At 38.0% G+C, this 22870-nt stretch overlaps 1 protein-coding gene across 1 annotated transcript in view; it reads right to left on the minus strand.

Annotated features, from left to right (window-relative positions):
- Positions 1 to 14627: 14627 nt before the first annotated feature.
- musk (muscle, skeletal, receptor tyrosine kinase) overlaps positions 14628 to 22870 on the minus strand; it is a 67345-nt gene continuing 59102 nt past the window's right edge. The window contains exons 14-17 of the mRNA XM_056466416.1: positions 22228 to 22414; positions 19137 to 19331; positions 18194 to 18342; positions 14628 to 17883 (exon numbers count right to left, since the gene is read on the minus strand). Of these exons, the coding sequence (XP_056322391.1) occupies positions 17198 to 17883; positions 18194 to 18342; positions 19137 to 19331; positions 22228 to 22414 (1217 nt within the window). The 3' untranslated portion in view covers positions 14628 to 17197. The remainder of the gene's footprint in view (positions 17884 to 18193; positions 18343 to 19136; positions 19332 to 22227; positions 22415 to 22870) is intronic.

The following is a 22870-nucleotide window of genomic DNA, read 5'->3' on the forward strand; positions in this document are numbered from 1 at the left end:
TCTTCTTCGCTTGCGTCATTTATATAGACAATTTGAATTATTTAATTTTTTTATTTCCAAGAGCATTATTTTGTATCTTTTGTAAGCACATTTACCTTGTTAAATATATCTGTGTTGATTTTTTTTTTAAACCAATTACTTCAATATATTAAAATACTAAACTGTTTATAATATGTTTATAATATGCACAATAAACTAACCCAGGCTCATACTGATTACTTACCCCATATACATTTCTGGAGAGTGCCAAATACGCCCCTGGAGAAACTTTTTTTTTTTGCAGTTTTTGTTTTCGTGAATCCGCCAGAGGCTGCTGTGTACGCTTTTTGAGATCTCAAATTTCTCTTGCGAGTGCCTCTTGCACCTGCACCCATCCCCTTTCACAAACCTAACCGATAGTGTTTTAAAAAGCACCAATTGAGCAGTGTCCACCCACTTCCCTAAACCCAACCAAAAGTATTTTGAAAAGCAATCCAGAAAAAGAAAATCTCTCACCTGATTTTTATCACGTCTTCGGTTTTACCACGTTCTCACCGTGTTATTTATTTGTTTATTTTATTTTTTGGCTTTGTTTTTGTCTTACCCACTTTCTGGAACCATTCTTCGTCAGATTCGAACTCAGTCATCACGGTCAACTCTGCCCTGCGTCTAAAATCCTTCGATGTATGCAGGACAAATTGGTAACAGCGGAAGAGCCGTCCACACGGAGGTAATCAGTCAACTGGTCAGCACGAAAAGGAATGGCATCATATCGCCCCCTAGTGTTGTTTTAAAGACAACAAGCAGCCTTACGAACCTCTGGCTACATAATTAGCGATCTCCAGAAATGTATACAGGGCTACGTTTTCAAAATTAGCCCATGTTGCAACCAACTGTAAAATTGTCTACACTGACAATTTTGACAAATTTATGATTATTGTTCTTGAAATTAAAGTACCGATTTCATGAAATGATGCTGATTAATAGACTACACATAATAGATATTAGAATAGATATTTTGGGGGCAAATAGCTGGTTATATACTTTAAAAAATGCTGGGTTCTACTCAGTTCATTCATGTTGGCCCAACACAAAACAAATATGTTAACGTAACAAATATAAGATCGAACGTAAACAAGTTGTCCCAAAAAATCAAAATACTTAGGTTGTTTCTGCTCATTTTATAGAATTAATTTGAACAAGCAGCAAAAATCATGTTTTGAGTGTAATTACTACTGTAGTGATGCAGAATAATAATTGTTTAAATGTCTAATTGGTCGATTCGATGCTGATTTTCGGTCTTATTTATTTATTCAGTGCATTCATAAATCCCAACAGAAATGTTTGTGATTTGTTATAATGCTCAGCACAAAAAAAAAAAAAAAAATCAGATGAATGTGTGCAGATCTAAATTCAATGCTGCAAAATGAAGCTGTTCTTTCCTTTTGTGACAGATTAAATGCACAGCTGCTTTTTTATGTTTTTTTTTTACCCACCGATGTTGAATTTGAAAGAATTGTTTTGTTATAGCATTTTTGTTACACGTCCCAAATTCATTTGCAATGATGTCTGAATGTAAATCTTAAACATTATATAGCATTAATTAACTCACTGATATATGCTCTGTTTACATAACAGATCTAGCGCTGCTAAATAAATGTGTTATTCACTGTTTGGTCATATTATCTAATTCATGAAAAAATGCGCTAGTGTAAATAAACATTTACTAATAGGCTGTTATTGTAAAAAGATACAACAGAATACGAGTCAAAAAACATTAACAAAGATTATGTAATGCTGAATAATAGTCATTGTTCAAAATTAGTTTTAATTTTTATTATAATTAGTTATAATAGTAATAGTTTATGATAAACTAATGTACTATATGTTCGGTTAACATTAACAAATATTATATAATGCTTAACATATGTGTAGTTCACTGTTAATTTATGATAACTAATGCATTAATGAATACAACCTTAATATAAATTGTTAACACAAATAAATAAATGAATTCAATGGAAGTCAATGGTTATAGGTTTGCACCTTTCTTCCAAATATCTTAACTTTTGTTTAACAGAAGTAGAAAACTCAAGGTTTTGAACTAGTGAAGGGTGACATAATTAAAATTTTTGGGGGGATCTATCCCTTGAATGTATTCACTTTTTTAAGCAAAGTCATCTAATCACTTTTTACACTTTACACACAGTAAAACCCAAAATGTTAAGGCAACTCAAAGGAAACCGATTGCAACAAACCATTTAAGTTCAAAAACTAATCCAAATGAGTACTGTGAACTTAATCCATTTGAGTAAATGAAGCAATATGAGCACAGTAAAACCCAGTAAATGAAGAGAACTCAAACCAACTGAGTTCTGTAAAACCCAGTAAGTTAAGGCAACTCAAACCATCTGAGCAAACCGATTGCTACAAACCATTTGAGTTAAAAAAAACTAATCTATATGTGTACTGTAAACTCACTCCATTTAAGTTGAAGTAATGACGTATTTAATTAACTCATTACCTTTAACCATACCTGTCATCCCTCCTGTTTTTCCTGGGATTCTCCCATATTTTACAGTTCTATCCGGCTGTCATCCCGCAAAGGTATCTTCCCGTATTTCTCCCGTATGTTTTATCTTTCTGTGAGGAGCCGATCCTCCCTATACGCAACCCAACCGCTGAACCACCAGGGGCCGCCCCTTGCTCTTAAATGTGAATCTGTACTGTGCTTTCATTTTATTTAGGCATGAAAACATTTTGAAATAAACATAAAAATGGTGCGATTCATTTCCTTTTTATTACAGGCGCCATTGCCCCTATGCAATCCTCAAAAGATTCAGTTTATGTAATGACTGATGTGCTCCATAGTAATAAATAAATCACTATCACTATTCCCCAAGTGGATTCTGTACGTATGCGATTTGATGCGGAGCTCAAGTGGACACTGGGTTTTGGGTGCGTGTTTGAACAGACATTTACACGTCATCATGATAATAATAATGATAATAATAATGGGGGTTCATTCCGCTTTGGTGACCCCAGATTAACAAAGCGACTAAGCTGAAAAGAAAATGAATGAACGGATAATAATAATAATAATAACAACAACAACAACATCTAGACATATCGATCTTGTTGGGTTTTCTCTTAAACACAACAAATTTTGTCTTAAATGAGCATAAACAGTTAGGAAAGCAATCAAATGCTTTCATTATAGATCTGTGCATTTTTAAAGTGACACCTGTTTTTTTAATGTATACAGAATGTTTAAATTATACAGTGAAGAAAAGATGAATGAGATTTGAAAACTTGATTCAATTTCTTTATAATAGCTAATAATTTTAATGAGCTGTACTGTTTGCTAATTTATTTGCAGCTTTTTCTAACGTATACTAATTATTATATCCTTTGTAAATAATAATAAAAATTACTGACAGTTTCAGCAGTTTATTTACAATAAAACAGCTCCAGATAAACATATTATGTTTTTTTTTTTTTTTTTTTTTTGGGGGGGGGGGGGGGGGGGGGGGGTCCGTTATTTTCACATCCCAATGTTGACAGGTATGCCTTTAACAATAAGTTCAAAACTATTTTCAAATGAGTATAATTAACTTTCAGTCAATTTTGAGTTAACTACACTCATTTCATTTGATAAAGTTGACTCTTAGCAGTAGACTGAACATTTCATTTTGACAGTGCAGAAAAGTCACCACTTGCATGTATTTTCCATGCGCTTGTACTAATTTTATATTGTTCACTACTTTGCATTTAAATGAAGAACTTGCTTGAGCATACAGCTGACATTTTATTGTTGATTTTGTTCTTTTGCAAAGGAAAAAATATGTCAATTATCCCCATAATGTCAGGGTTCATAGTTGAGAGATATTTTCCAGAATTACAACAAAATGGAGCTTTTCACGTTTCCTGCAAACTGGTAGGAAATCCTTGAGTTCAGAGCAGGCTGATGATAGATTGGGATATTACTTCGTCAATGCTGATGTCACTAATCTACAAGAACTGTTAAAAAAACAGCCTCACAGGCCTCATTTATTGGAAAATGTTAGGAAGGTGTCTTATATCTGTAAGACAATCACAAATATGCCTGGTATGTGAAATATACGGCCGGAGAGATTCCACGGGACAATCAGACTACAGTTTGTGCTTTTAGTTTGCCAAGTCTATAAACCAGAGCAGCTGGGGTCGAAATTCCTCTCTATTTGCGTTAAGCTTTAGTCATGTGTGACAGTAGACATGCAGTGTTTCAAACAGCTATGAAGAAACAGTGAAGGAAAACAGTGTTCCTGAGCAGCAGATGTAGTGCAGGAGAGTTTGTCAGATGTGAAGACAAGTAAAAAAAAAATAAAAAATAAATAATTTAATTTTTTTGTTGATGTCAATTTAAACTGTGCATTTTTATTGGATTATGATTAGCATTAAATTCAGCATCTGAAATATTTTTTATTAGTAGCAGTATCCCAGTAGACACACAACATCATAGGACATTAATATTAGGTTAGATTTAGGTTGCCAGCATCTAAGGACAATGTTATTTTGATGTCCAATAACAATGTCAAATGATGTTGATATTTGGTTGATTTTGGGTTATGCTGGAAAGTGACCAAAATCCAATGTCAAGACAAATTTTTAAGCCAACGTCATATTGACGTCAAATACTGACATTTATTCTTCAGGTATGGCAACCAAAATTCAACGTCTGATAGACGTCAAATTGGTAACGTCCACACATCATCAAGCTGCTTTCCTTGCTTTTAGGTTGCGTTGGAAATTAACCAAAGTGCAACATCTGTCCTAGAGCTTAATATCTTTGCCCGAACCCAAAGGAACCTGACGGGTTTGGGCTTAATTTCTAGCATTTTAGATGGCGTCGGGTCAGGATCGGGTTTGCGCCCTGGCTTGCACAGTAAATGAACGGATGTGATGCATTTCGGTTAGCATGAGAAAATAATCAAATCGTTTGTTGTAACATCAAAACCTTTGCAAAGGTGAAGCAAATAATGTAGTCAAAAAGAACGAATTTTGCGGAGTGTGAAAATTACGAGGTCACTCGCTACATTGAAACCGCTGTCATGGCAAATGAAATGGATGTCCTTGGCTGGTGGAAGATAAACAAAAAATCCTACCCAAAACTTGCCAGATCAGTAGTGCATCCTGGCCAGTATAGCAGCAGTGAAAGGGTGTTCAGTGCTGCTGGACACATTATAAGTGAGCGCAGGACCGCACTAAAGCCATCTACAGGGGATTCTATAATGTTCCTCCACAAAAACACGTAGCCTAATTTTAGTGGGTAAAGGATTTTCAATTTATAACTAAATATTAATTAAATCATAATTGCATAATGTACACAGAGTATATGTTGGCATTATTATTTTAATATTCAGCTTCAGTGTCGCCTTAAAGCCAGATTGTGAATAGAAGTGGCGAAACAAATCTCGCAGAGCCTCTATCTTAATTTCGTTATTGCCGAATACTGTACCCATCTTAATTTAGAATTAATTTTAATTTAATTTGTTAAGAAATACATATTTTACAGAGGACTTTTACAGAAGACAAGTTACAGAGGACTTATTTTATTTCTTTGTTCCATCTTCCAAGTGGCCTATAGCCTACGTTTGTTATTACTAAATTGTATTAAAACACGTATAAATGACTCATTCTTGAAAAAACGCAAAAGAGCAATATGCATTTGCACATTTGAAAAAGGTCTGGCTGTAAACGGGTTCTTTTAAAAGATGTCAATCAAAATGTACTTGTCGGGTTCGATTACAGCTCTAGTATGTCCGACATTGGACATTGATGTCAACCTGACGGTGGTTTCTGACACCAACCCGATTTTCATTTCCAAACTAAATGCAGTGTCCCATGATGTTGGGGTACAGCGTCAATCTGACATCATGTTGATGTCCTGTGTCTGCTGGGATGTTTAAGTGCACTTTTTTCCCCAAAAGGCTACATTTTATGTTCTGATATGATAAAAAAAAAAGCAATTACAAGGCCTTGGTTTTTTTCTGAAGCCACTACAATCCAAACGTGGTTTGAAATTGTATACAACATGTATGCTAACAAATTTCATGTTCCCTTCACCTCCAAATGAATGTACTCCAAATTATCTGGACCAAATGGACTGAATATGTAAGGTTACTCTATCAAGATTTTGTAGAAGCATAAAATAATTGCTACTTGGTTTTAATCAAGGTATGCCGTTTATAATAAGCTTGTCTCTTCAAACTAGGAACAACGATTAAGTATTATTCAATACAGAGTTTGACTATTAGGTGTATATTTGACCTTCCCTAAATTATGTAAATTTTGTTATTAATATTGTTTACATTATTATTTTATCGTTACTGGTATAATTTTCTTTGTTTATTTGTGTGTGTGTGTGTGTTTTGTTACATTCTATATTGTATAAAAAAGTGAAATGATTGGAAGTAAAAAATGTATCCCCAAAAAATGAGAAATGTTGTATTGGTTATGCTGCTACACTACATAACATTTGAAAAAAAAAAAAATAAAATAGTAAAATTAGTTAAAACCATTGACCTCACTTTCAGCTAAACCATTATAATCACAAATTAACTATGGGGTTGCTACAGTACATTAAAATTGTTTAACCATTCTATTTAAAGTATAAACCAGGGCTTCTCAAAGTCCAGACTCTGGTCCGTAAAGGGTTCAAATTGTGGATTTCCCTCGATGATATGCATAAACCATGTAAATCAACTGTTTCGTTGTTTGTATTTTTGTGAAAAGAAATATCGAAGGCAAATGAAAGCTCTGATGAAGTGAATCGACAGTTCAAAGTTCATGAAACAAAAGAAAATTTAAGCGGCAGTATCCACAAAATACAGTTATAAGAGACGCTTTTTAATGCTCTCACATAACCCCACCCCTAACAGTGACGTCACTAGCTCCATTGAGGTCATTGTGTCTGACATTACATCTCTGACATATGCAGTCTCAGCTTGCATAATCATGACTGCATCCAAGTACTATTGGGCCTACTTTTTTGTGTTTTGTACAAAAATGCACTTATATTAGTGGTTTCGCACACACATTTGAATGCAAATGCCACTTTATTTAAAGAAAAATAAATAGTGTTGACTTGTGATACATGTTATGGATGTTTATTAAAAACAAGTTATGTAAAATCATTTGTTACAGATCTTTGACCTTAATAAAAAAAAGATTTGGACCTTTTAATGTAGACATTAAGAACTTCTGGTATAAATAGTGTAATCAAATAAATGAATGAATGAATTTATATGTATGTATATATATTTATGTATTTATTGTATATGAATGTTTTACAGTTTTATTTACATTTTTAAATGTTTTTTTTTTCGTCTGTGTGAATCCATAATTATTATCTAGAGATTATTATACAATAGTGTATACATACCTAATTTTAACTCCATCCCAAGTTATTCAATAACCTTTTAATACTAGGTATCTAAGAACTACTATTCCAACAATTATAGGAGACCTCGACTACATTAAAATGTGAACTCAAGTCCAAAACAAACAAACCAATATGGAACAGTCAACCTACTGTCCACTTTCCAGGTTCATAATCCTCCACCCTCTCTCTCAAAGACCCTGTGTCAGACCCAGGGAAACACCAAATCTGGCTTTCGATGGTTTAGACAGAATCCACAAGATAAGGAACACAGCTTTAGTGATAGAAAAGAAACATCTCATCAGTACCTCTGTTATTATTTCAAGACAGCAGTGAGATTACATGGAGACTTGTAGGTCAGTGGAGTTTACTGGAGTCTCCTGAGAAAATGACTTTTTTGAATTTTTTTGTGAGCATTTAAAATAATTACAAAATATGAACTCAAAGACAGCTGTTCCAAGACCAACACTGCTCTTGAACTGCAGTGATTACATTTTATTTGAGATTGAATATCTACCTGGTATTCTTTCATATTCATCTGTCTTGATCACTTGTGTTTGGACTTCACCTTGGCCATTTTCTTACCACAAGAGGGATGCATAAGTCCTATTGAGCCCTTAACTACACAGGTCTTAACTACAAAGTCGCACAGGTATGTTTATGATGTTAAAGGAAAACACATTGCGAGTGAGCTTTAATGAAAATTATGTCGATGAAATTTGCAGCAAATACACTTTCCACAGTTCTAAAAGTTGTTAAAAGTGGTCAATCTCAGAATGTTTTAGACCCCGTTGGAATGTAGCACCATCCAAAAATCATAAAAACGCTCCGGTTACTAAAGTAACCCTTGTTCCCCGAGGGGAGGAACGGAAATGCTATGTGGAAACTTCCACTATGGGGATTTCATCTGAATCCTATCATCTGAAAGAGTATATAAACAGGCCAATGAAATGCCAATAAGTTGGCAGCTTCAGCATGCACAGCTAGCGCTACTAACAATCAATCTGGAATATAAGCGCAGCGCGTGCCAAGCTGAGGTATCCTTTTCTAGCTGAAGAGCCTTTCACGCCCAACAGCTAAGGGGCAATCATTGTGGCGAAGGAACATAGCATTTTCTTCGGTAGGGGAACTTCAATGGTATGTGTAAACTTCCAATATGGGGAAATCTATGGAAAACGCCACAAGATTGAACCTTACCTTTCCCCTAATGAGAGGTTATGCCAAGCCAAGAGCGTGAGCGCACCTGCATCACCAGGCCCTTACTTATCTCACTTCTACAGACGTTTTACAGATTTAGATGTATTGTTTGGGAGTCGTAATGCATCTAGTTAATGTCTAGTTAATTTCTAGGAATTTTGATACGGCAGTACGTTGGGAAAGCGTGCAGTGCTGCGGAGGCCACCTGCTGCCCAAGTGGGGAGACCTGGTGGCAAGAAGACATATGGACTAGCCCTGAGAAGGAGGAGTATTCATATGAAAAAGAGTGTGGAGGAAAGACATGAGCCCGCCTAGGAGGGGGGACTGCATCGTGGCTGAGTGAGCATATGGGATCGCCAGTGGGGATCGCACATAGCAGGCATCTATACCCAGAACACGGGCTGACTGGCGGGCATACCAACAACGTAAGGGGCCAACACCTGACTCTTCCGCTGAGTGAGATGCTCGGGGCCTCGGAGGAACTCAACTCAACTGACAAAGCAAGAAAGCACACCTCTGTGTTAGAGAGAAAGGCGCAGCAAGCGTTTTACAACACCTAACCGAATTTCCTCATTCACCAGGGTGTTTCCCAGCACATGTGAGGAAATCGGCTCCCCTCAAGATTAAAAAATCTTGCAATATATTAGGTGTCGTCCAGCCCGCAGCTTTATAATGTCGGTTAGAGAGGCACTGTGTTCTAACGCCCAAAAGGATGCGTGCTCCGAGTGGAGTGCACTCTCACTCCTGGGGGACACGGCTCGCCCTGGCTCTGACAAGCGAGGGAGAATGGCATCCACTGTTCAGTGGATTTGTTCCAACCTCTGTTTAGATATGGCACTTTCCTTCTGCCAATCACTGTAACAGATAAAAGGCTCTTAGGATGATCCATATAATATGCAAAGCGCAAACAGGACACAGCAATAAAGGGGCTGGGTCTGCCTCCTCCATGGGCAATGCTTACAGGTTCACTACGTAGTCTAAAAAGAACACTGTAGGAACCTAGACACCTAGGTGGGTTCCAAAACACTGGCACATTTCGCTGACCGAAAATGGCTCCAGATACACACCAATTTAACCAATGCCAACGCGACCAGCAGAGGTGTCTACCTTAACATAAATCTTAGGTTACTGAGTCGAGTGACCGAGCAGACCTCTCCTAAAAGAGATCTCTAAGTGGGTATGAGAGGAGGGTGAAGGTGGGTGGGGGTGGAGTCTCCATTTTCCCAGGCAAAACTGTCGTGAGTGCGCATTGGCTGCACAGTTGAGCTTGGAGGGGAAGAATGGGATGCAGCGATTCTGCCGCGTATAACTCCGGGGGAGCAGACGGTGAGCAAGCTGAGACATGCGGTGAAAGCAGATACCTCCTGTGTAGTTCATATATGCCAACGTCGCCGTGTACCTCCTGTGTAGTTGATAAAAGCCAACATTTACCGGTGCCAGAGGGGAAACACATGCTAGTCAGGATGGATCCTGACCAGCACGTGTTTCCCCTCTGGCACCGGTAAAAAAATGGCGCAGTGCGAGATACACTGCCAACAACTCCAGGCGGTTAAAATGTGAATGCAACCAGGTTCCTACCACAGACCCACAGCTGCATGCACAAACCACTCGGTGCCAAGCACAACTGGAAGCATCTGGCGAAACAATGACATGCCTGGACACTTGTTCTAGAGGCACACAGGCCTGTCCGTCCTGAGGCTGATTTGATTTGATTTGATTTGACAGTGGAGTGACAGTCACCCGGTGCGCGCTCGTATGCCATGCACGTCTTGGGACCCGACCGTGAAGCTAATGCTGAAGCGGTCTCATATAGAGCACCCGAGTGGTGAGACAACAGCTGCGGATTCCATATGCTCCAGGAGCCTCTGAAATAATATCAGTAGGACCACGGTTTCTCTGTCGAACTCTCTCAAACAGGTCAGCATCAGCTTGGTACACTCTCGGGGGAGGCACGCCGTCATGGTGATTGAGTCCAACTCCAACCCGAGAAGAGATGCTCTGAACGGCAGCTTGTGAAGACAGTGGTTCAAAATGCACAGATCTTGGATTGGCTGTAGCCCACTGCTCTTTTTTGAGTACGATGAAGTACAGGTTGTAAAACTGGCTCTTTTTTTGAGAGAAAGACTCACTCTCACCTCGCACCCAGGCTCCGGAGGAGGGGCTGGAAGTGTGAGAGAAGGTAGACCGTCCTTGGTCTGGCCGCGGGCTTGGGGGATGACCCATCTCCAGGCCCACGGCCAAAGCAGCCTGGGAAAGCACGGTTATCATGTCTGCTTCTTGATCCGACGCCGCGCTCGCTACCCCAGGGGTTTGAATGCTTCATCAGACAATGACAGCATGTCCTCCGATAGAGCAATGGACATCTGAGCCTCGGTATCATCAAGTAAGAGGGCGACCATCCTAGGATAGAACGCTTCTCTCTCTTGAAACTTGGATGGAGCGCGTAGAGGAGCTAGAGGTCTGCAAACCTGAGGGCAGCGGATTTACTGATACTTTAACACTCAGATCTGCCCGAGTGCCCACCGTGTTGCGGAACAAACCCAAAGAACGCCAGGCAAGGGAGAAACCCAGCTTGACCGTCTGCCGCCACGTATCACACACTCTGGACCGGGAGAAGCAGCCCACTTTCTCGTTCTCTCTCTCTCTCTCTCTCTCTCTCTAGTAACAATCTGAGAAACTCTCATCGACTCTCTCAGAAGCTTCTTGAAAGAATCTGAAGCGAAAAGGATACCTCAGCTTGGCACGCGCTGCGCTTATATTCCAAATTGATTGTAAGTAGCTGTGCATGCTGACGCTGCCAACTCATTGGCATTTATCTGGCCCGTTTACATACTCTTTCAGATGATTGGATTCTGACCAAATTCCCATAGTGGAAGTTTTCACATAGGATTGAAGTTCCCCTCCCGAAGGGGAACACTTGATCTTTGCATTCACATTTATCTTTCTTTCGCGATCTTCTTTGGAGTACATCTCAAGCTCTATCCAGTTGGATGTGGAGCATTGATGCACAGCCATTTTCAGATCTCTCAAAAGATGTTCAATTGGGTTCAGGTCTGAGCTCTGTCTTGGCCACACTCATGACATACAGAGAGTTGTCTTGTAGCTTTGTTGTGTGCTTATGGTTGTTGTTCTGTTGAAAGATGAGCAGTCTATTTTATTTCTCTATACACTGCTGCACTCATCTTCCAATGATCTTGACTAATATTAGTATAAAAAATAAATAAAAACATTCCTACAGCTGATGCAATACTTACATCATGCTGTATTGCATTTTAAGTTACTTTTACTATCTACAAAAGCAAAGCTTAAAGACAATATAAAAAGACATAAAAAAAGACTTGCATGACTACAACTCCCATAATTCTATACCAAATCACAGTGTCATTGAACCACACCTTTGTTTTTAACATGCACCCTCTAGCAGCAGAAACATAATATTCTGCCTTCAATAGCTTGTGGTCTTGTTGTATTTTTTTCTTTGAACAATTACATTTAGACAAAACATTGTGTTGTAATGCACACGCAGTGCACTAGGGACTCCTTCCAATACTGTGTTACAGAAAAAATAATTAGTTACTGTAATGCATTACTTTCTAATGTGTTACTCCCAACACTGTTCATGAGACCAGGGAGTTCTATTTCTTGTGGTCTCAGAGCCCTTCAGGTGCCCTTTGGAAACTTACGAAAACACCTGATCTTTGCATGCACATGCAACTTTCTTTCACAATCGTCTTTGCAGTACCTCTCAAGCTCCATCAGGTGGGATGTGGAGCATTGATGCACAGCCATTTTCAGATCTCTCAAAAGATGCTCAATTGGGTTCAGATCTGGGCTCCGGCTGGACCACTCAATGACATTCGCAAAGTTGTCTCGTAGCCACTTCTTTGTTGTGTGCTAACAGTTGTTTTTCTGTTTTCCAAAGATCTTGACTAGTATCAGTATAAAAATAAATAAATAAAAACATACCTATAGCTCATGCAATTTTACTATGCTTTACTGTTAGGATGATGTTTACCTGGTGATAAGAGACGCCAGTCTAAGGTTCAGAACACACTGGCGCAAGTTTCCATCAAGGATGTCTCTGTGCATTCCTCCACTCATCTTTCCCTAGATCAAAACATACCTACAGCTGATGCTATTCCAACATGCTTCAATTGTATCACATAACAGATACATATTACTGGTATTTAAAAGTAGTCTCTTAACTTAAAATATGTGCAATAAAAATAAATAAATAAATAAATACTCCCATGACTACAACTCTGATTCTACACCCAATCAAGGTGTCATTGAACTATGCCTTTGTTTTAATATGCACCCTCTAGCAGCAGGAACATAATACTCTGCCTTTAATAGCTTGTGGTCTTGCTGTCATTTTTCCTTTGAACATTTACATTTAGACAAAAATTGTGTTGTAATGCTTGTTACTAAAGATGTAAAGAGTAAATATTTCTCAAAATGTATCAGTAATTCATTACATTACTGCATTACAGCATAATTAGTTACTATAATGCATTACTTTTCTAATGTGTTATTCCCAACACTGTTCATCAGACCAGAGAGTTTTATTTCTTGTGGTCTCAGAGTCCTTCAGGTGACTTTTGGAAAACATTAAGCAGACTGTTTGGCCACTCTACCATACAGGCTTGTTTGACGAAGCACTTCAGAGATGGTTGTTCTTTTGGAAAGTTCTTCTCTCCTCATTCTGTGCGGCCGACCATAGAAAAAGTCCTGCTGGTTTCGAACTGCTTTTTATTTCGGATTATAGAGGCCACTGTGTTCATTTGGGACTTTAAACAGTTCATATAATTGTCTGTTACCTCCCCCATGTCACCTTGATATAATCCTGTCTCCAGTGGTGGACAGAGTACTGAAAAATCATACTCAAATAAAAGTACCATTACTTGCCCAAAAATGTAGTGCAAGTAGAGTAAAAGTATCTGTTGTAAATATTACTCAAAGTATCAGTAAAACGTAACCCTTTTAAAAGTACTCAAGAGTAGTGAGTATTACTCTGTGAAAAGCTGATGCATTTACATGCAACATCTCTGGGTCAATGTGTATAAAGTATCTTCTTGAACACTTTTAATGCTAGTTCAGTATGATGCGATTTACTTTCTATGTGCATTTTGATTGGACCGGAATCGCAGGATTGACTTTTCTAGTCCCCATAGACAGGAAATAATAAAGTATTGACCTCAGGTTGAAGGAAAGTAGTGGAGTAAAAGTACAGATACAGTACTAAAAATGTACTCAAGGGTGAGTAAATATACATATTTTTAAAACTGCTCAGTAAAGTACAACTTCTGAGAAAAAACTACTCAATTACAGTAATTTGATTATTTGTAATTTGTTACTTTGCACCACTGCATGTCTCTAAGGTCTACAAATAATTCATTGGACTTGGTTTGTGCTCCAACATGCACTATTAACTGTGGGACCTTATATAGACAGGGTTGTGTCATGCTTAGTCAACTGAATTTACCACAAGTGCACTCCAGTCAAGTTGTAGAAACATTTCAAAGATGACAAGGAAACAGTATCCATACATCTGAGCCCAATTTTGAGTTTCAGTAAAAAGTCTTTAACTACTTATGGACTTGTAATTTATTATTTTTTTTCTTAAATTTACAAACATATTTCAATGTAAATTCAGGAATAACCAGGAATGACCAAAATTACTACAACTCTGGACACTATTTGATATACAAAGGGTAAAATATCTGACCTATGTTACCAACACATTTATTTTATACCTCCATATTTGTGTATGCTATAGCATTTATATAATCATGTTGGGAATAAATATATTTGTGTATGCTATAGTTTTTATATATTCATGTTGGGAATAAAACCATTCCTAAAACCTAAAACATTCCTCAATTGTAATTCCTGAGAAGATTTTATTAACTTTATATTTATTATCAAAATAGGTTCTGTTTCCCCTTATGAAGTTCAATATTCAATATTCTTTTTTGTACTACAGTGAGAACAAGGTTGATTTTTAAGTTTCTATAGGAGTAATCAGGAATTTTATTTCATTTTATTTTTATTTTTTACTGAGTTACATCACAAGGTTCAGAGAGAGTGTACAGTTTGAACAGAAATCACTGAGGCCCAAATGCATTTTTTTCTCCGTCATCCAAATGTGCTGGCAGGAGCCATGGCTCGTGAATCCATTCGTCACTTGTTTTTCCTGGCCTGCTACTTGGACGTCTGTGGTTTTGCCTTTCTTTGCTCCTTGAGGTTTCTATAACAGTGAAAACTTATGGCAAAGACAATGTATTTCTAGGATTATCAGATAGGATCGGACATTCCTAGATGATAAATGAAAAGCTGGAATAAAAAAGAACAGTCCCACACACGTTGAAAGTAAATCCTTCATCTTTGTTCTTCATTAAATGCCAACGTGATTTAATACTGTCTCAGTAAGTTCCTGTTTTGAATGCTTTGAGCTAAGAACTGGCTCTAAGGCAGAGAAAAGGTATTGCTATATATCACAAGGTCGTTTTAGTACTTGTGGTGTAACACTGCCCTCTGTCTGTTACATGATATAAAACAAACAAAAAAGTCCCCTACACTCTCAGAAATAAAGGTACACGAGCTGTCACTGGGGTGGTAGCTTTTCAAAAGGTACACATTTGTACTTAAAGGGTCCATATTGGTACCTCGGAAGTATTTATTAGTATCTAAAAAATTTAAGAGGAACACTTTTGTACTTTTAAGGTGTTAATATGTACCCTTAAGGTATTAATATGGACCTTTTAGGTACAAATGTGTACCTTTTGAAAAGGTACCACCCCAGTGACGTACCTTAATTTCTGACAGTGTAGATCAGGGGTTCCCAAACTTTTCAGCCCCCAACCCCCAAAAAAACAATGCCAGTGACTCACCACCCCCATTTCTCTCGAAGGTGGTTATAAATATACAAACGTTGCACACAACAATAGACATATATAAACATGAGCATATTAACAACACAAAACTGCAACAGTCTAATAACTATATATTTTTATACTCATTTATTAATTTAATTTAATATTAATAATAAAAAAATGTAAAGGCTGATGGGTTTTAATTTGTAAGTTTTTGTTGCTTCTTTAACGTAACTATTAACTATCTTCAGTGGGTTATGAATAAAATATGGTAATTCTAAATTCTCTTTAATAAATCACATAGTTAAATTATCTCTTTAATAAAATTTATTTGAAATTTGGAAATTACCAAGCGACCCCTCGTCATTGTTCCGTGACCCCTCCCCCCGCCCCAAAGGGTCCTGAACCCCACTTTGGGAACCACTGCCGTAGACTATCAATTGCTTATAAATCTTATTAATATTATGACAGTTAACTGGATTATACAGTGACTGTATAGCACCGTGTTGCTTTTTAAATGGTAGATCTGTGTATTTATTCATGAAAATGTCTTCAAGACAGGAGAAATTGTTTTATTTTAAACAAACTTCATATGCAACATCTATTTATACATCTAATGTAACCACAACATTAAAATAGATTGTTTACATTATGAAATAATATATTATTATAACAATAAAAGTCATGCTATGCATGTGCATGTTTCCTAAGTATTTTTGTTTCTGAAATGCTGTAACAATATCTGCCGAAATATTGAAGATGCTGAACTGAAGTAAAATTATGTTGTTATCGAGTTTGTTATAATGTGTACGGTTATAGACCCATTTTAATATATTGAACTTTTGGTCAGTACATGATTTCATACTTCCATTCGATTTATCTCAGAGACATTGTTCATATTTGCTACAGAACCTGAAAACTAGTAAAAAACTATTTAAATTATACTCCAAACCTTTATATAGGATATTGTCAAAATAAAACTGATTGAACCATTATAGTCAGTGTTTGTTTTCATTTATTTGATAATAATGGTCTTTTTTATTTAGATTAATTCATGTAATCATTTTACAAATAAAGTATACTTCATATTTTGATATACTGTTTCACTTACTACTAACAAATAAAACAGAACAAAGATCTTATCTTGGAATATCAATTTTAAATAAAAAAACAAAACATAAAATAAAGTGATGATGTGCCACTTTGGAATACACTATTCTAATTAAATGTTTTAAATGAAATGCTAAGAACATATGTTATGTCTATATGTTAAAGCACTGAAACATGTTCTTGAATGGATATCTTTTTAAAAATGTTATTAAACTATATCTAGATGCATAGTACTTTCACTACTTAAAATATATCCAAAAGGAAGACAAAAGCAAAAAATACTAAACTATATGTCTCTGCATGCAGAGATTTCTGCCTCAAGCCTTCAGTACTGTATCTCTCATTTGAGCTCCACCATACATCTGTGCTATAAAAAAACTATTGAGCTTCAAAGAGTTTGAGGGATCAAGGTGTGTGAGCCTTTTCAATCATTTTAGGCTTTTTTTCCCATTCCCCAATGTTCTCTGGGTTCTTGGGTATTTGTGGGACCCTAAAGGGTCATCCGTCTTGTCCTCTTGAGGATACATTAAAGTGTTTTATCCTTCTTCAAGATCCCTTTGGGCTCCTTTGGATTGTAGTGAGTTCCTTAATGATTGGTGCTGTATTTTAGAGATCCTCAAGAAAGCCCAGATTTGAGCATCTGGTCATGCATTCTTTCCAGGATGCGGTGAATGCTGGCAAAGCTAGGCCGGTCAGTGGGGTGACCGCTCCAACACAAACGCATGAGGTTATACAGCTCCTGTGGACAGTTTTCTGGACAGGCAAGAACATTTCCATCCCTTACGTAGTAGATGACCTCTTCATGGGCCATGCCGTAGTAAGGCTGCATGCCATATGAGAAGATTTCCCATAATACCACACCATAAGCCCAAACATCTGACTCGCTGGTGTAACGATTGTAAAAGATAGATTCAGGTGGCATCCAGCGAATCGGGATGGCATCATTTTCACTGGCTTTGTAGTAATCGGCTGCATAGATATTGCGTGAAAGACCAAAATCTGCAATTTTCACAACCAAGTTTTCTGCTACCAAACAGTTTCGTGTAGCAAGGTCACGGTGAACAAATTTGCGCTCTGATAAGTATGCCATTCCTGCTGCCACCTGTTTGGAAATGGAGAGCTGCTCTTGGCAGCTGAGGGGTGGGTAACGCTCAGGTTCTGACACGAGACTGCTGGAAGTCAAGGTATCTCGACTTAGACTGGGCTGCTGGGTTGCACAGCGCCGTCGCAAGAATTCGTTCAGGTCTCCATAGGCCATGTATTCAAACATGAGACACATGGGCTTCCCCACTGCACAGACACCTACATGACAGATACACAAATGACAGGCTTAGTCACACTGTCAATACCAAACCAAAAATACACTTCTGATATTCTAACACTGGGTTGAGGCACTGAATCTGGTTCCGGAATACCAGAGAGGAGACTGATGCAGGGTTACACATTGGGTCAACACTGAAATGGATGACTCAAGCTATTTTAAGGCTTTTTCTTTTCGATTGCAGTACCCTTGAGGAAAGGACATACATGTAATAGGAAGCAGATGTGGTTCATTTTAGGAAAGTCCTCACGCAGATATATTCTTTGAAAGCAAACAGTTGTGATACATTACCCAGAAGACGGACAATGTTGGGGTGATCAAACTCAGACATGAGTGCAGCTTCTCGTTGAAAATCATTCTGCATATCAGTTGAAGCTTCCTCCTTCAACATCTTTACTGCCACCATGGTAAAAGGCTCTGTTGGCAAAAGACCTGGGGCTCTAAAGGAAAGCAAGCATATTGAAAACTAGTAGCAACAGATTACTTACTGCAGAACTGGGTAATCAGTATACACAATATTCACTTTAATGGTAAACACTTTGCTCTGTGCAGTGGTAGGCCACCTTCAATGATCTCAAACCAGATATCCCTAAACACATTGTAACAAATTGTCTTAAAGCCTTTTAAAATATTTTAAATAGTGATGCCAAGCTGTGGAAACAGAACCACAATGGCAGCAATTCAAGAACCAACTTAGAATTCCATTAAGATTGCACTTCCTGTACTAAAGGCTCCTGTGTGTTCCTGAAGAAGTAAACACTTTTCTGATGGGTGTCTATAAATAACCTCCACAGCAGTGCTCACATGATAGAGTCTACAGGGAAGTTTCATTTTGAAACACATCACATGTTTACTAAACCTCTCCAAGATCCTATTTCAGTTTGAAGCCATATGGAGTATAGCTTTTACCCACTGATGAATTTCTCTGGGGTCTCGATGTACCTGATATCATAATTACAGCATTTAGCTGTCTGGTCTATATATGTCAGACCTTTGCATGCTGATTCACCAAAGGATCAAGTTGTCTCAAATCTAACTGGTGAGTTAGTCAAAAGTTTCTAAGAGTCCAATCATTACTCACAAAACTGGACAGACTTTAATCATATTCTTTAAAAGTTCACATTGACAAAACTGTGCTAAAGAAGACATGCAATGAAGTGTTTGTATAAATATTGACAGTGCCAAACCAGGACAGACATTAGCACCATTTGCTTGTAATATTTGTAGCTCTCACCTTGCCTGAAACACCCTCCCGAAGGCCCCCTCTCCAATATCACGGACATATTCAATGTTGTTGCGTGGATATTCGAGACTGAGGAGCTTGGAGTTGAGCAGGAGAGGCAGTCGCTGGTACATGGGGTTGGGATGAAGTCTGTCCAACAAGAGCTCTGAGGGGAGGGTAGTCAATGTGGGTGTCTCCAGGACCCTACTGAATATGGAATAACAACTTTTTAGTTTTGAGGTACTCGGTTAAAAATGTAATGTAACTTCCAAAGCAACCTCAAGAACAAGTTTTGTTCCCAAGAGTAGGGGTGTTCTACTCTTGAGGGGGGCTTCTAGAGGGACCCTTTCCTGCAGAAAGGAGACAACCAAGATCTCCAGAATTACTTAGGAATTACAAGCAGGTGTGTTGGAGCAGAACTGAAGATGTATCTCCAAACCATGGCCAACCCTGCTCCTGCAGGGCTATTTTTTTCTGATTAGTTAATTTCCAACCCTGCTTAAACACACTATCCTCTCAGGTGATTCTGAACACCCTGATTAGCTGGTTCATGAATGTTTACTAAGGTTGGAACTGACTTCTTTAAAGCCCTGCTCACACTGTGCAACTGCAGCCATTAATTGTTTTCTGAGATAAATTTGGGGAATCCTAATGCTGCATTTACCCCAGACACAGATGAAGCAAGCACGGGTGATTTACATGTTAAGTCAATGCAAAGACGCGAATAAACATCCTGCAGTGCGATTTTGGCATGGCTCGAGTTGGAAAATCTGAACTTTATCGGACATTCAGCCACATTAACCAATCACGAGCTTGCTCCTTTAGGGGTGTGATTATGACTGTTGTGCCTGTTGTTGGTGTCCCGAGGGGAAATCTTCTTGCAGACACCAACAACAGCTTATCAAACTGGGCTTGGTTTAGTCAGAAGCACCAATAAAAGCCTCCATCATCCAGGTACAGTTTCTGGAGGAGTTGACTAACTCAGAGTTGGGTGCACCTCTGAAAGGATCTAGTGGACTCAGACATGGCGCCGAACCAATATATGCTGTTTTTCAGCATTCCTAAAGCACATAAACACAGCTATTCTCTCAATAAAATCCATGTTAGCCATTTAGCAATGAAGCTAGAGTCACCGGGCAGACAGAAACCTTGCCAATGACATGAATCTGTGTCTTCTCTGAAGTGAATTTGACAGGTGAATGAAGCTAGTAAACTCAAAATGTTTATGCGTCTATTTACGTGTGAATAGCGAAACATATTTGTTTGTGCCATGTCGGGTGTGAGCACAGCATAAGACTCCTGTTATCCTACGCTAAACTGTATGGTCTTTGATTGTTGGTTTATGATGTTCGCTGAAAATAATTTTATGGCCGTTTCAATAATTGAATGGCCAAAGTCAGACATGTTTCTGCAGTTTGACTTTAGCTTCAACAAGCATCAAAACAAGAACCAATAGGAGTGTCGAATCTGATGACATGGCATCAGAAGCATTATAACTTCAAACAAACTTTGGGGAGCTGGTTACTTTTTTTATTTTTTATTAAGGCATGTTGTGAGCAATTAACACTACAAATTGTTTATGTTTGCTGTGAGGTATTATTCCAGAACCTAGGTTATTAAATGTGTCATGGATGGATCTCGTCAAACTCTGCATAGGTTGTCTTGAGTGTCTATGTCTATGACACTATGACAACTGAGATCTTATAGTGTGACATGAGAATAATGTTTGTGCATTCTGACAAGCTGCAGTCATAAAGGATTATTGAAAATTGCACAGTTTGAGCAGAGTTTAAAAGCGTACTCTAACTAGGCACGGTTGCCCAAAACCATGCTGAAGCGCACCATGCCCCCTCCCATCTCCATCGTAGGCCTGCACTCACATTGCATCTGAGCCGGAGCACGCTTATGTCATCGATGATGCGACTATTAGGTTTAACAGGAAGAGAAGCGCACTCACTTCGTACAATGGAGATGTATTGTACTCCGTACAATTTAATTATTTTGATTTGTATTATTTTTAGTCGTTTGGGATGCAGTGACACATATTTAAATATTTTGCTGAACAGATCCACAACTTTTGATGCTCATAAATTATCATAAAAGTCCTTGTGCTCCACGTATTAAAAGGTTTACTAAAGGTGCAGCTGTCGTGCAGCGAGGGGTTTGTGTTTTAATAAACTATGACAGTTTGCTTTCATTGAAAAGTAAGAGTAATTATTAAATCCATATGAAACAGTCCCTTAAAATTGTCGTCGCATCTTCAGTTTCAGGCTCAGGTGCACTGTGCACTCACACTACAAGCGTACTGCACCTGAGTCCAACCGAACTGCACTCTGGCACACCTCTTCCAACCGGGCCAGGAGCAGCCAACTGAACCACACCTGAGCCTGATTCGGAGCACTCACACTTGTCAAACAAACTGGGAAACATGCCCGGGCACGGTTCAGATAACATAGTGTGAGACCTAAACCCAGAGAACTCGAAACACACCTATTTTTTTCTTTCTTATCCCTACTAACAAGCTGATGAGTTTAAATGGGTGTGTTTGGTTATGGAAACACAAAATATGCAAAGTTGGCAGCTCTTCAGCACCTGGATTGCAAACGCTATGCCCTAGGAGAATAGTTGGCTACCACTGGAGTGAGCAATACTTTTCAAACCTACTCATAGAGAGCTACTTACTTGCAGATTTCAGTTCCAACGCTGCTCCAGCACACCTTACTGTTAGTTCCTAAATCATCTCTTAACAACATGATTAGCAGGTTTTAATTTGGGTTTGTGTTGAAACTTTAAAAATGATATACAATGGTAGCCCAGAATGGTTGCTCCCCAGAAGTGGGCCTGGAAATCAATTGTCTAGACTAGAGTAAACGTAGATGGTCTGGTTGGATTTAGGGTTAGGATTTTGACTGAGAATGTCGGTTTAATGATAATGTTATTTCAACACCAACTAAAACCAGCAAAATATACAAACATCGTACAATATACACTTTTACAATTTACACAATTACACTGACCCTCTTGAATCTCCCCTCCTGGAATTTGAGCCTTAAAACTTTTACCATTTCAGGTCATTTTAGTGAGACTACAGTCCATTATTTACCTTTTTCTCTTTTTCCACATTTTCTTTCGTCTGTGACACATAAGGATGAGTATGGTGAAGAAGGCTGCCCCAGCAAAACCAGCAATAACAAAGATGATAACACTCATTGAGTAGGCCGTAGACACAGAAGGAGGAGGGTAGAAGTGGGCAGGTTTTGTAATTGAGGGTGCAGTCCTGATACTGATGACTAAAGAAAGGAACAATAATATTGACTCAGATTATTTGGAACAAGTTCTATATTGACATTTATCTGAATCTAGGATTACCATACATTGTTAACCGTTACTGTAGATTATGCAGTAAATAACTGTAAAATAGCCAGTGTTTTGCTGTAATAAAAGGAAACAGTATTTTACTGTAAAAGGAGTAGGATTTGTATGAAATTGTGTTGTGCAAAGAATAAATTACAGCAATTTACTTTATATACTTATTACAGGTAGTAACCATGACAATAAATGGTAAATTACTGTTCAACTATTACTTTCCCATCTACTCGGATGCTTTTGTTGCTATTTAAAGAGAAGTGCATTTATATTAAGGCAGTGAATAATGATTTAGGCATTAACACACTTATTTTATGTCTTATTTTAAACACAAAATTGTGAAAAATGTTGCCTTTTGAGGCAACCAGGTGTTTGATGTG

This window comes from Danio aesculapii, chromosome 10 (genome assembly GCF_903798145.1).
Source record: "Danio aesculapii chromosome 10, fDanAes4.1, whole genome shotgun sequence".
Lineage (NCBI taxonomy): Eukaryota > Metazoa > Chordata > Actinopteri > Cypriniformes > Danionidae > Danio > Danio aesculapii.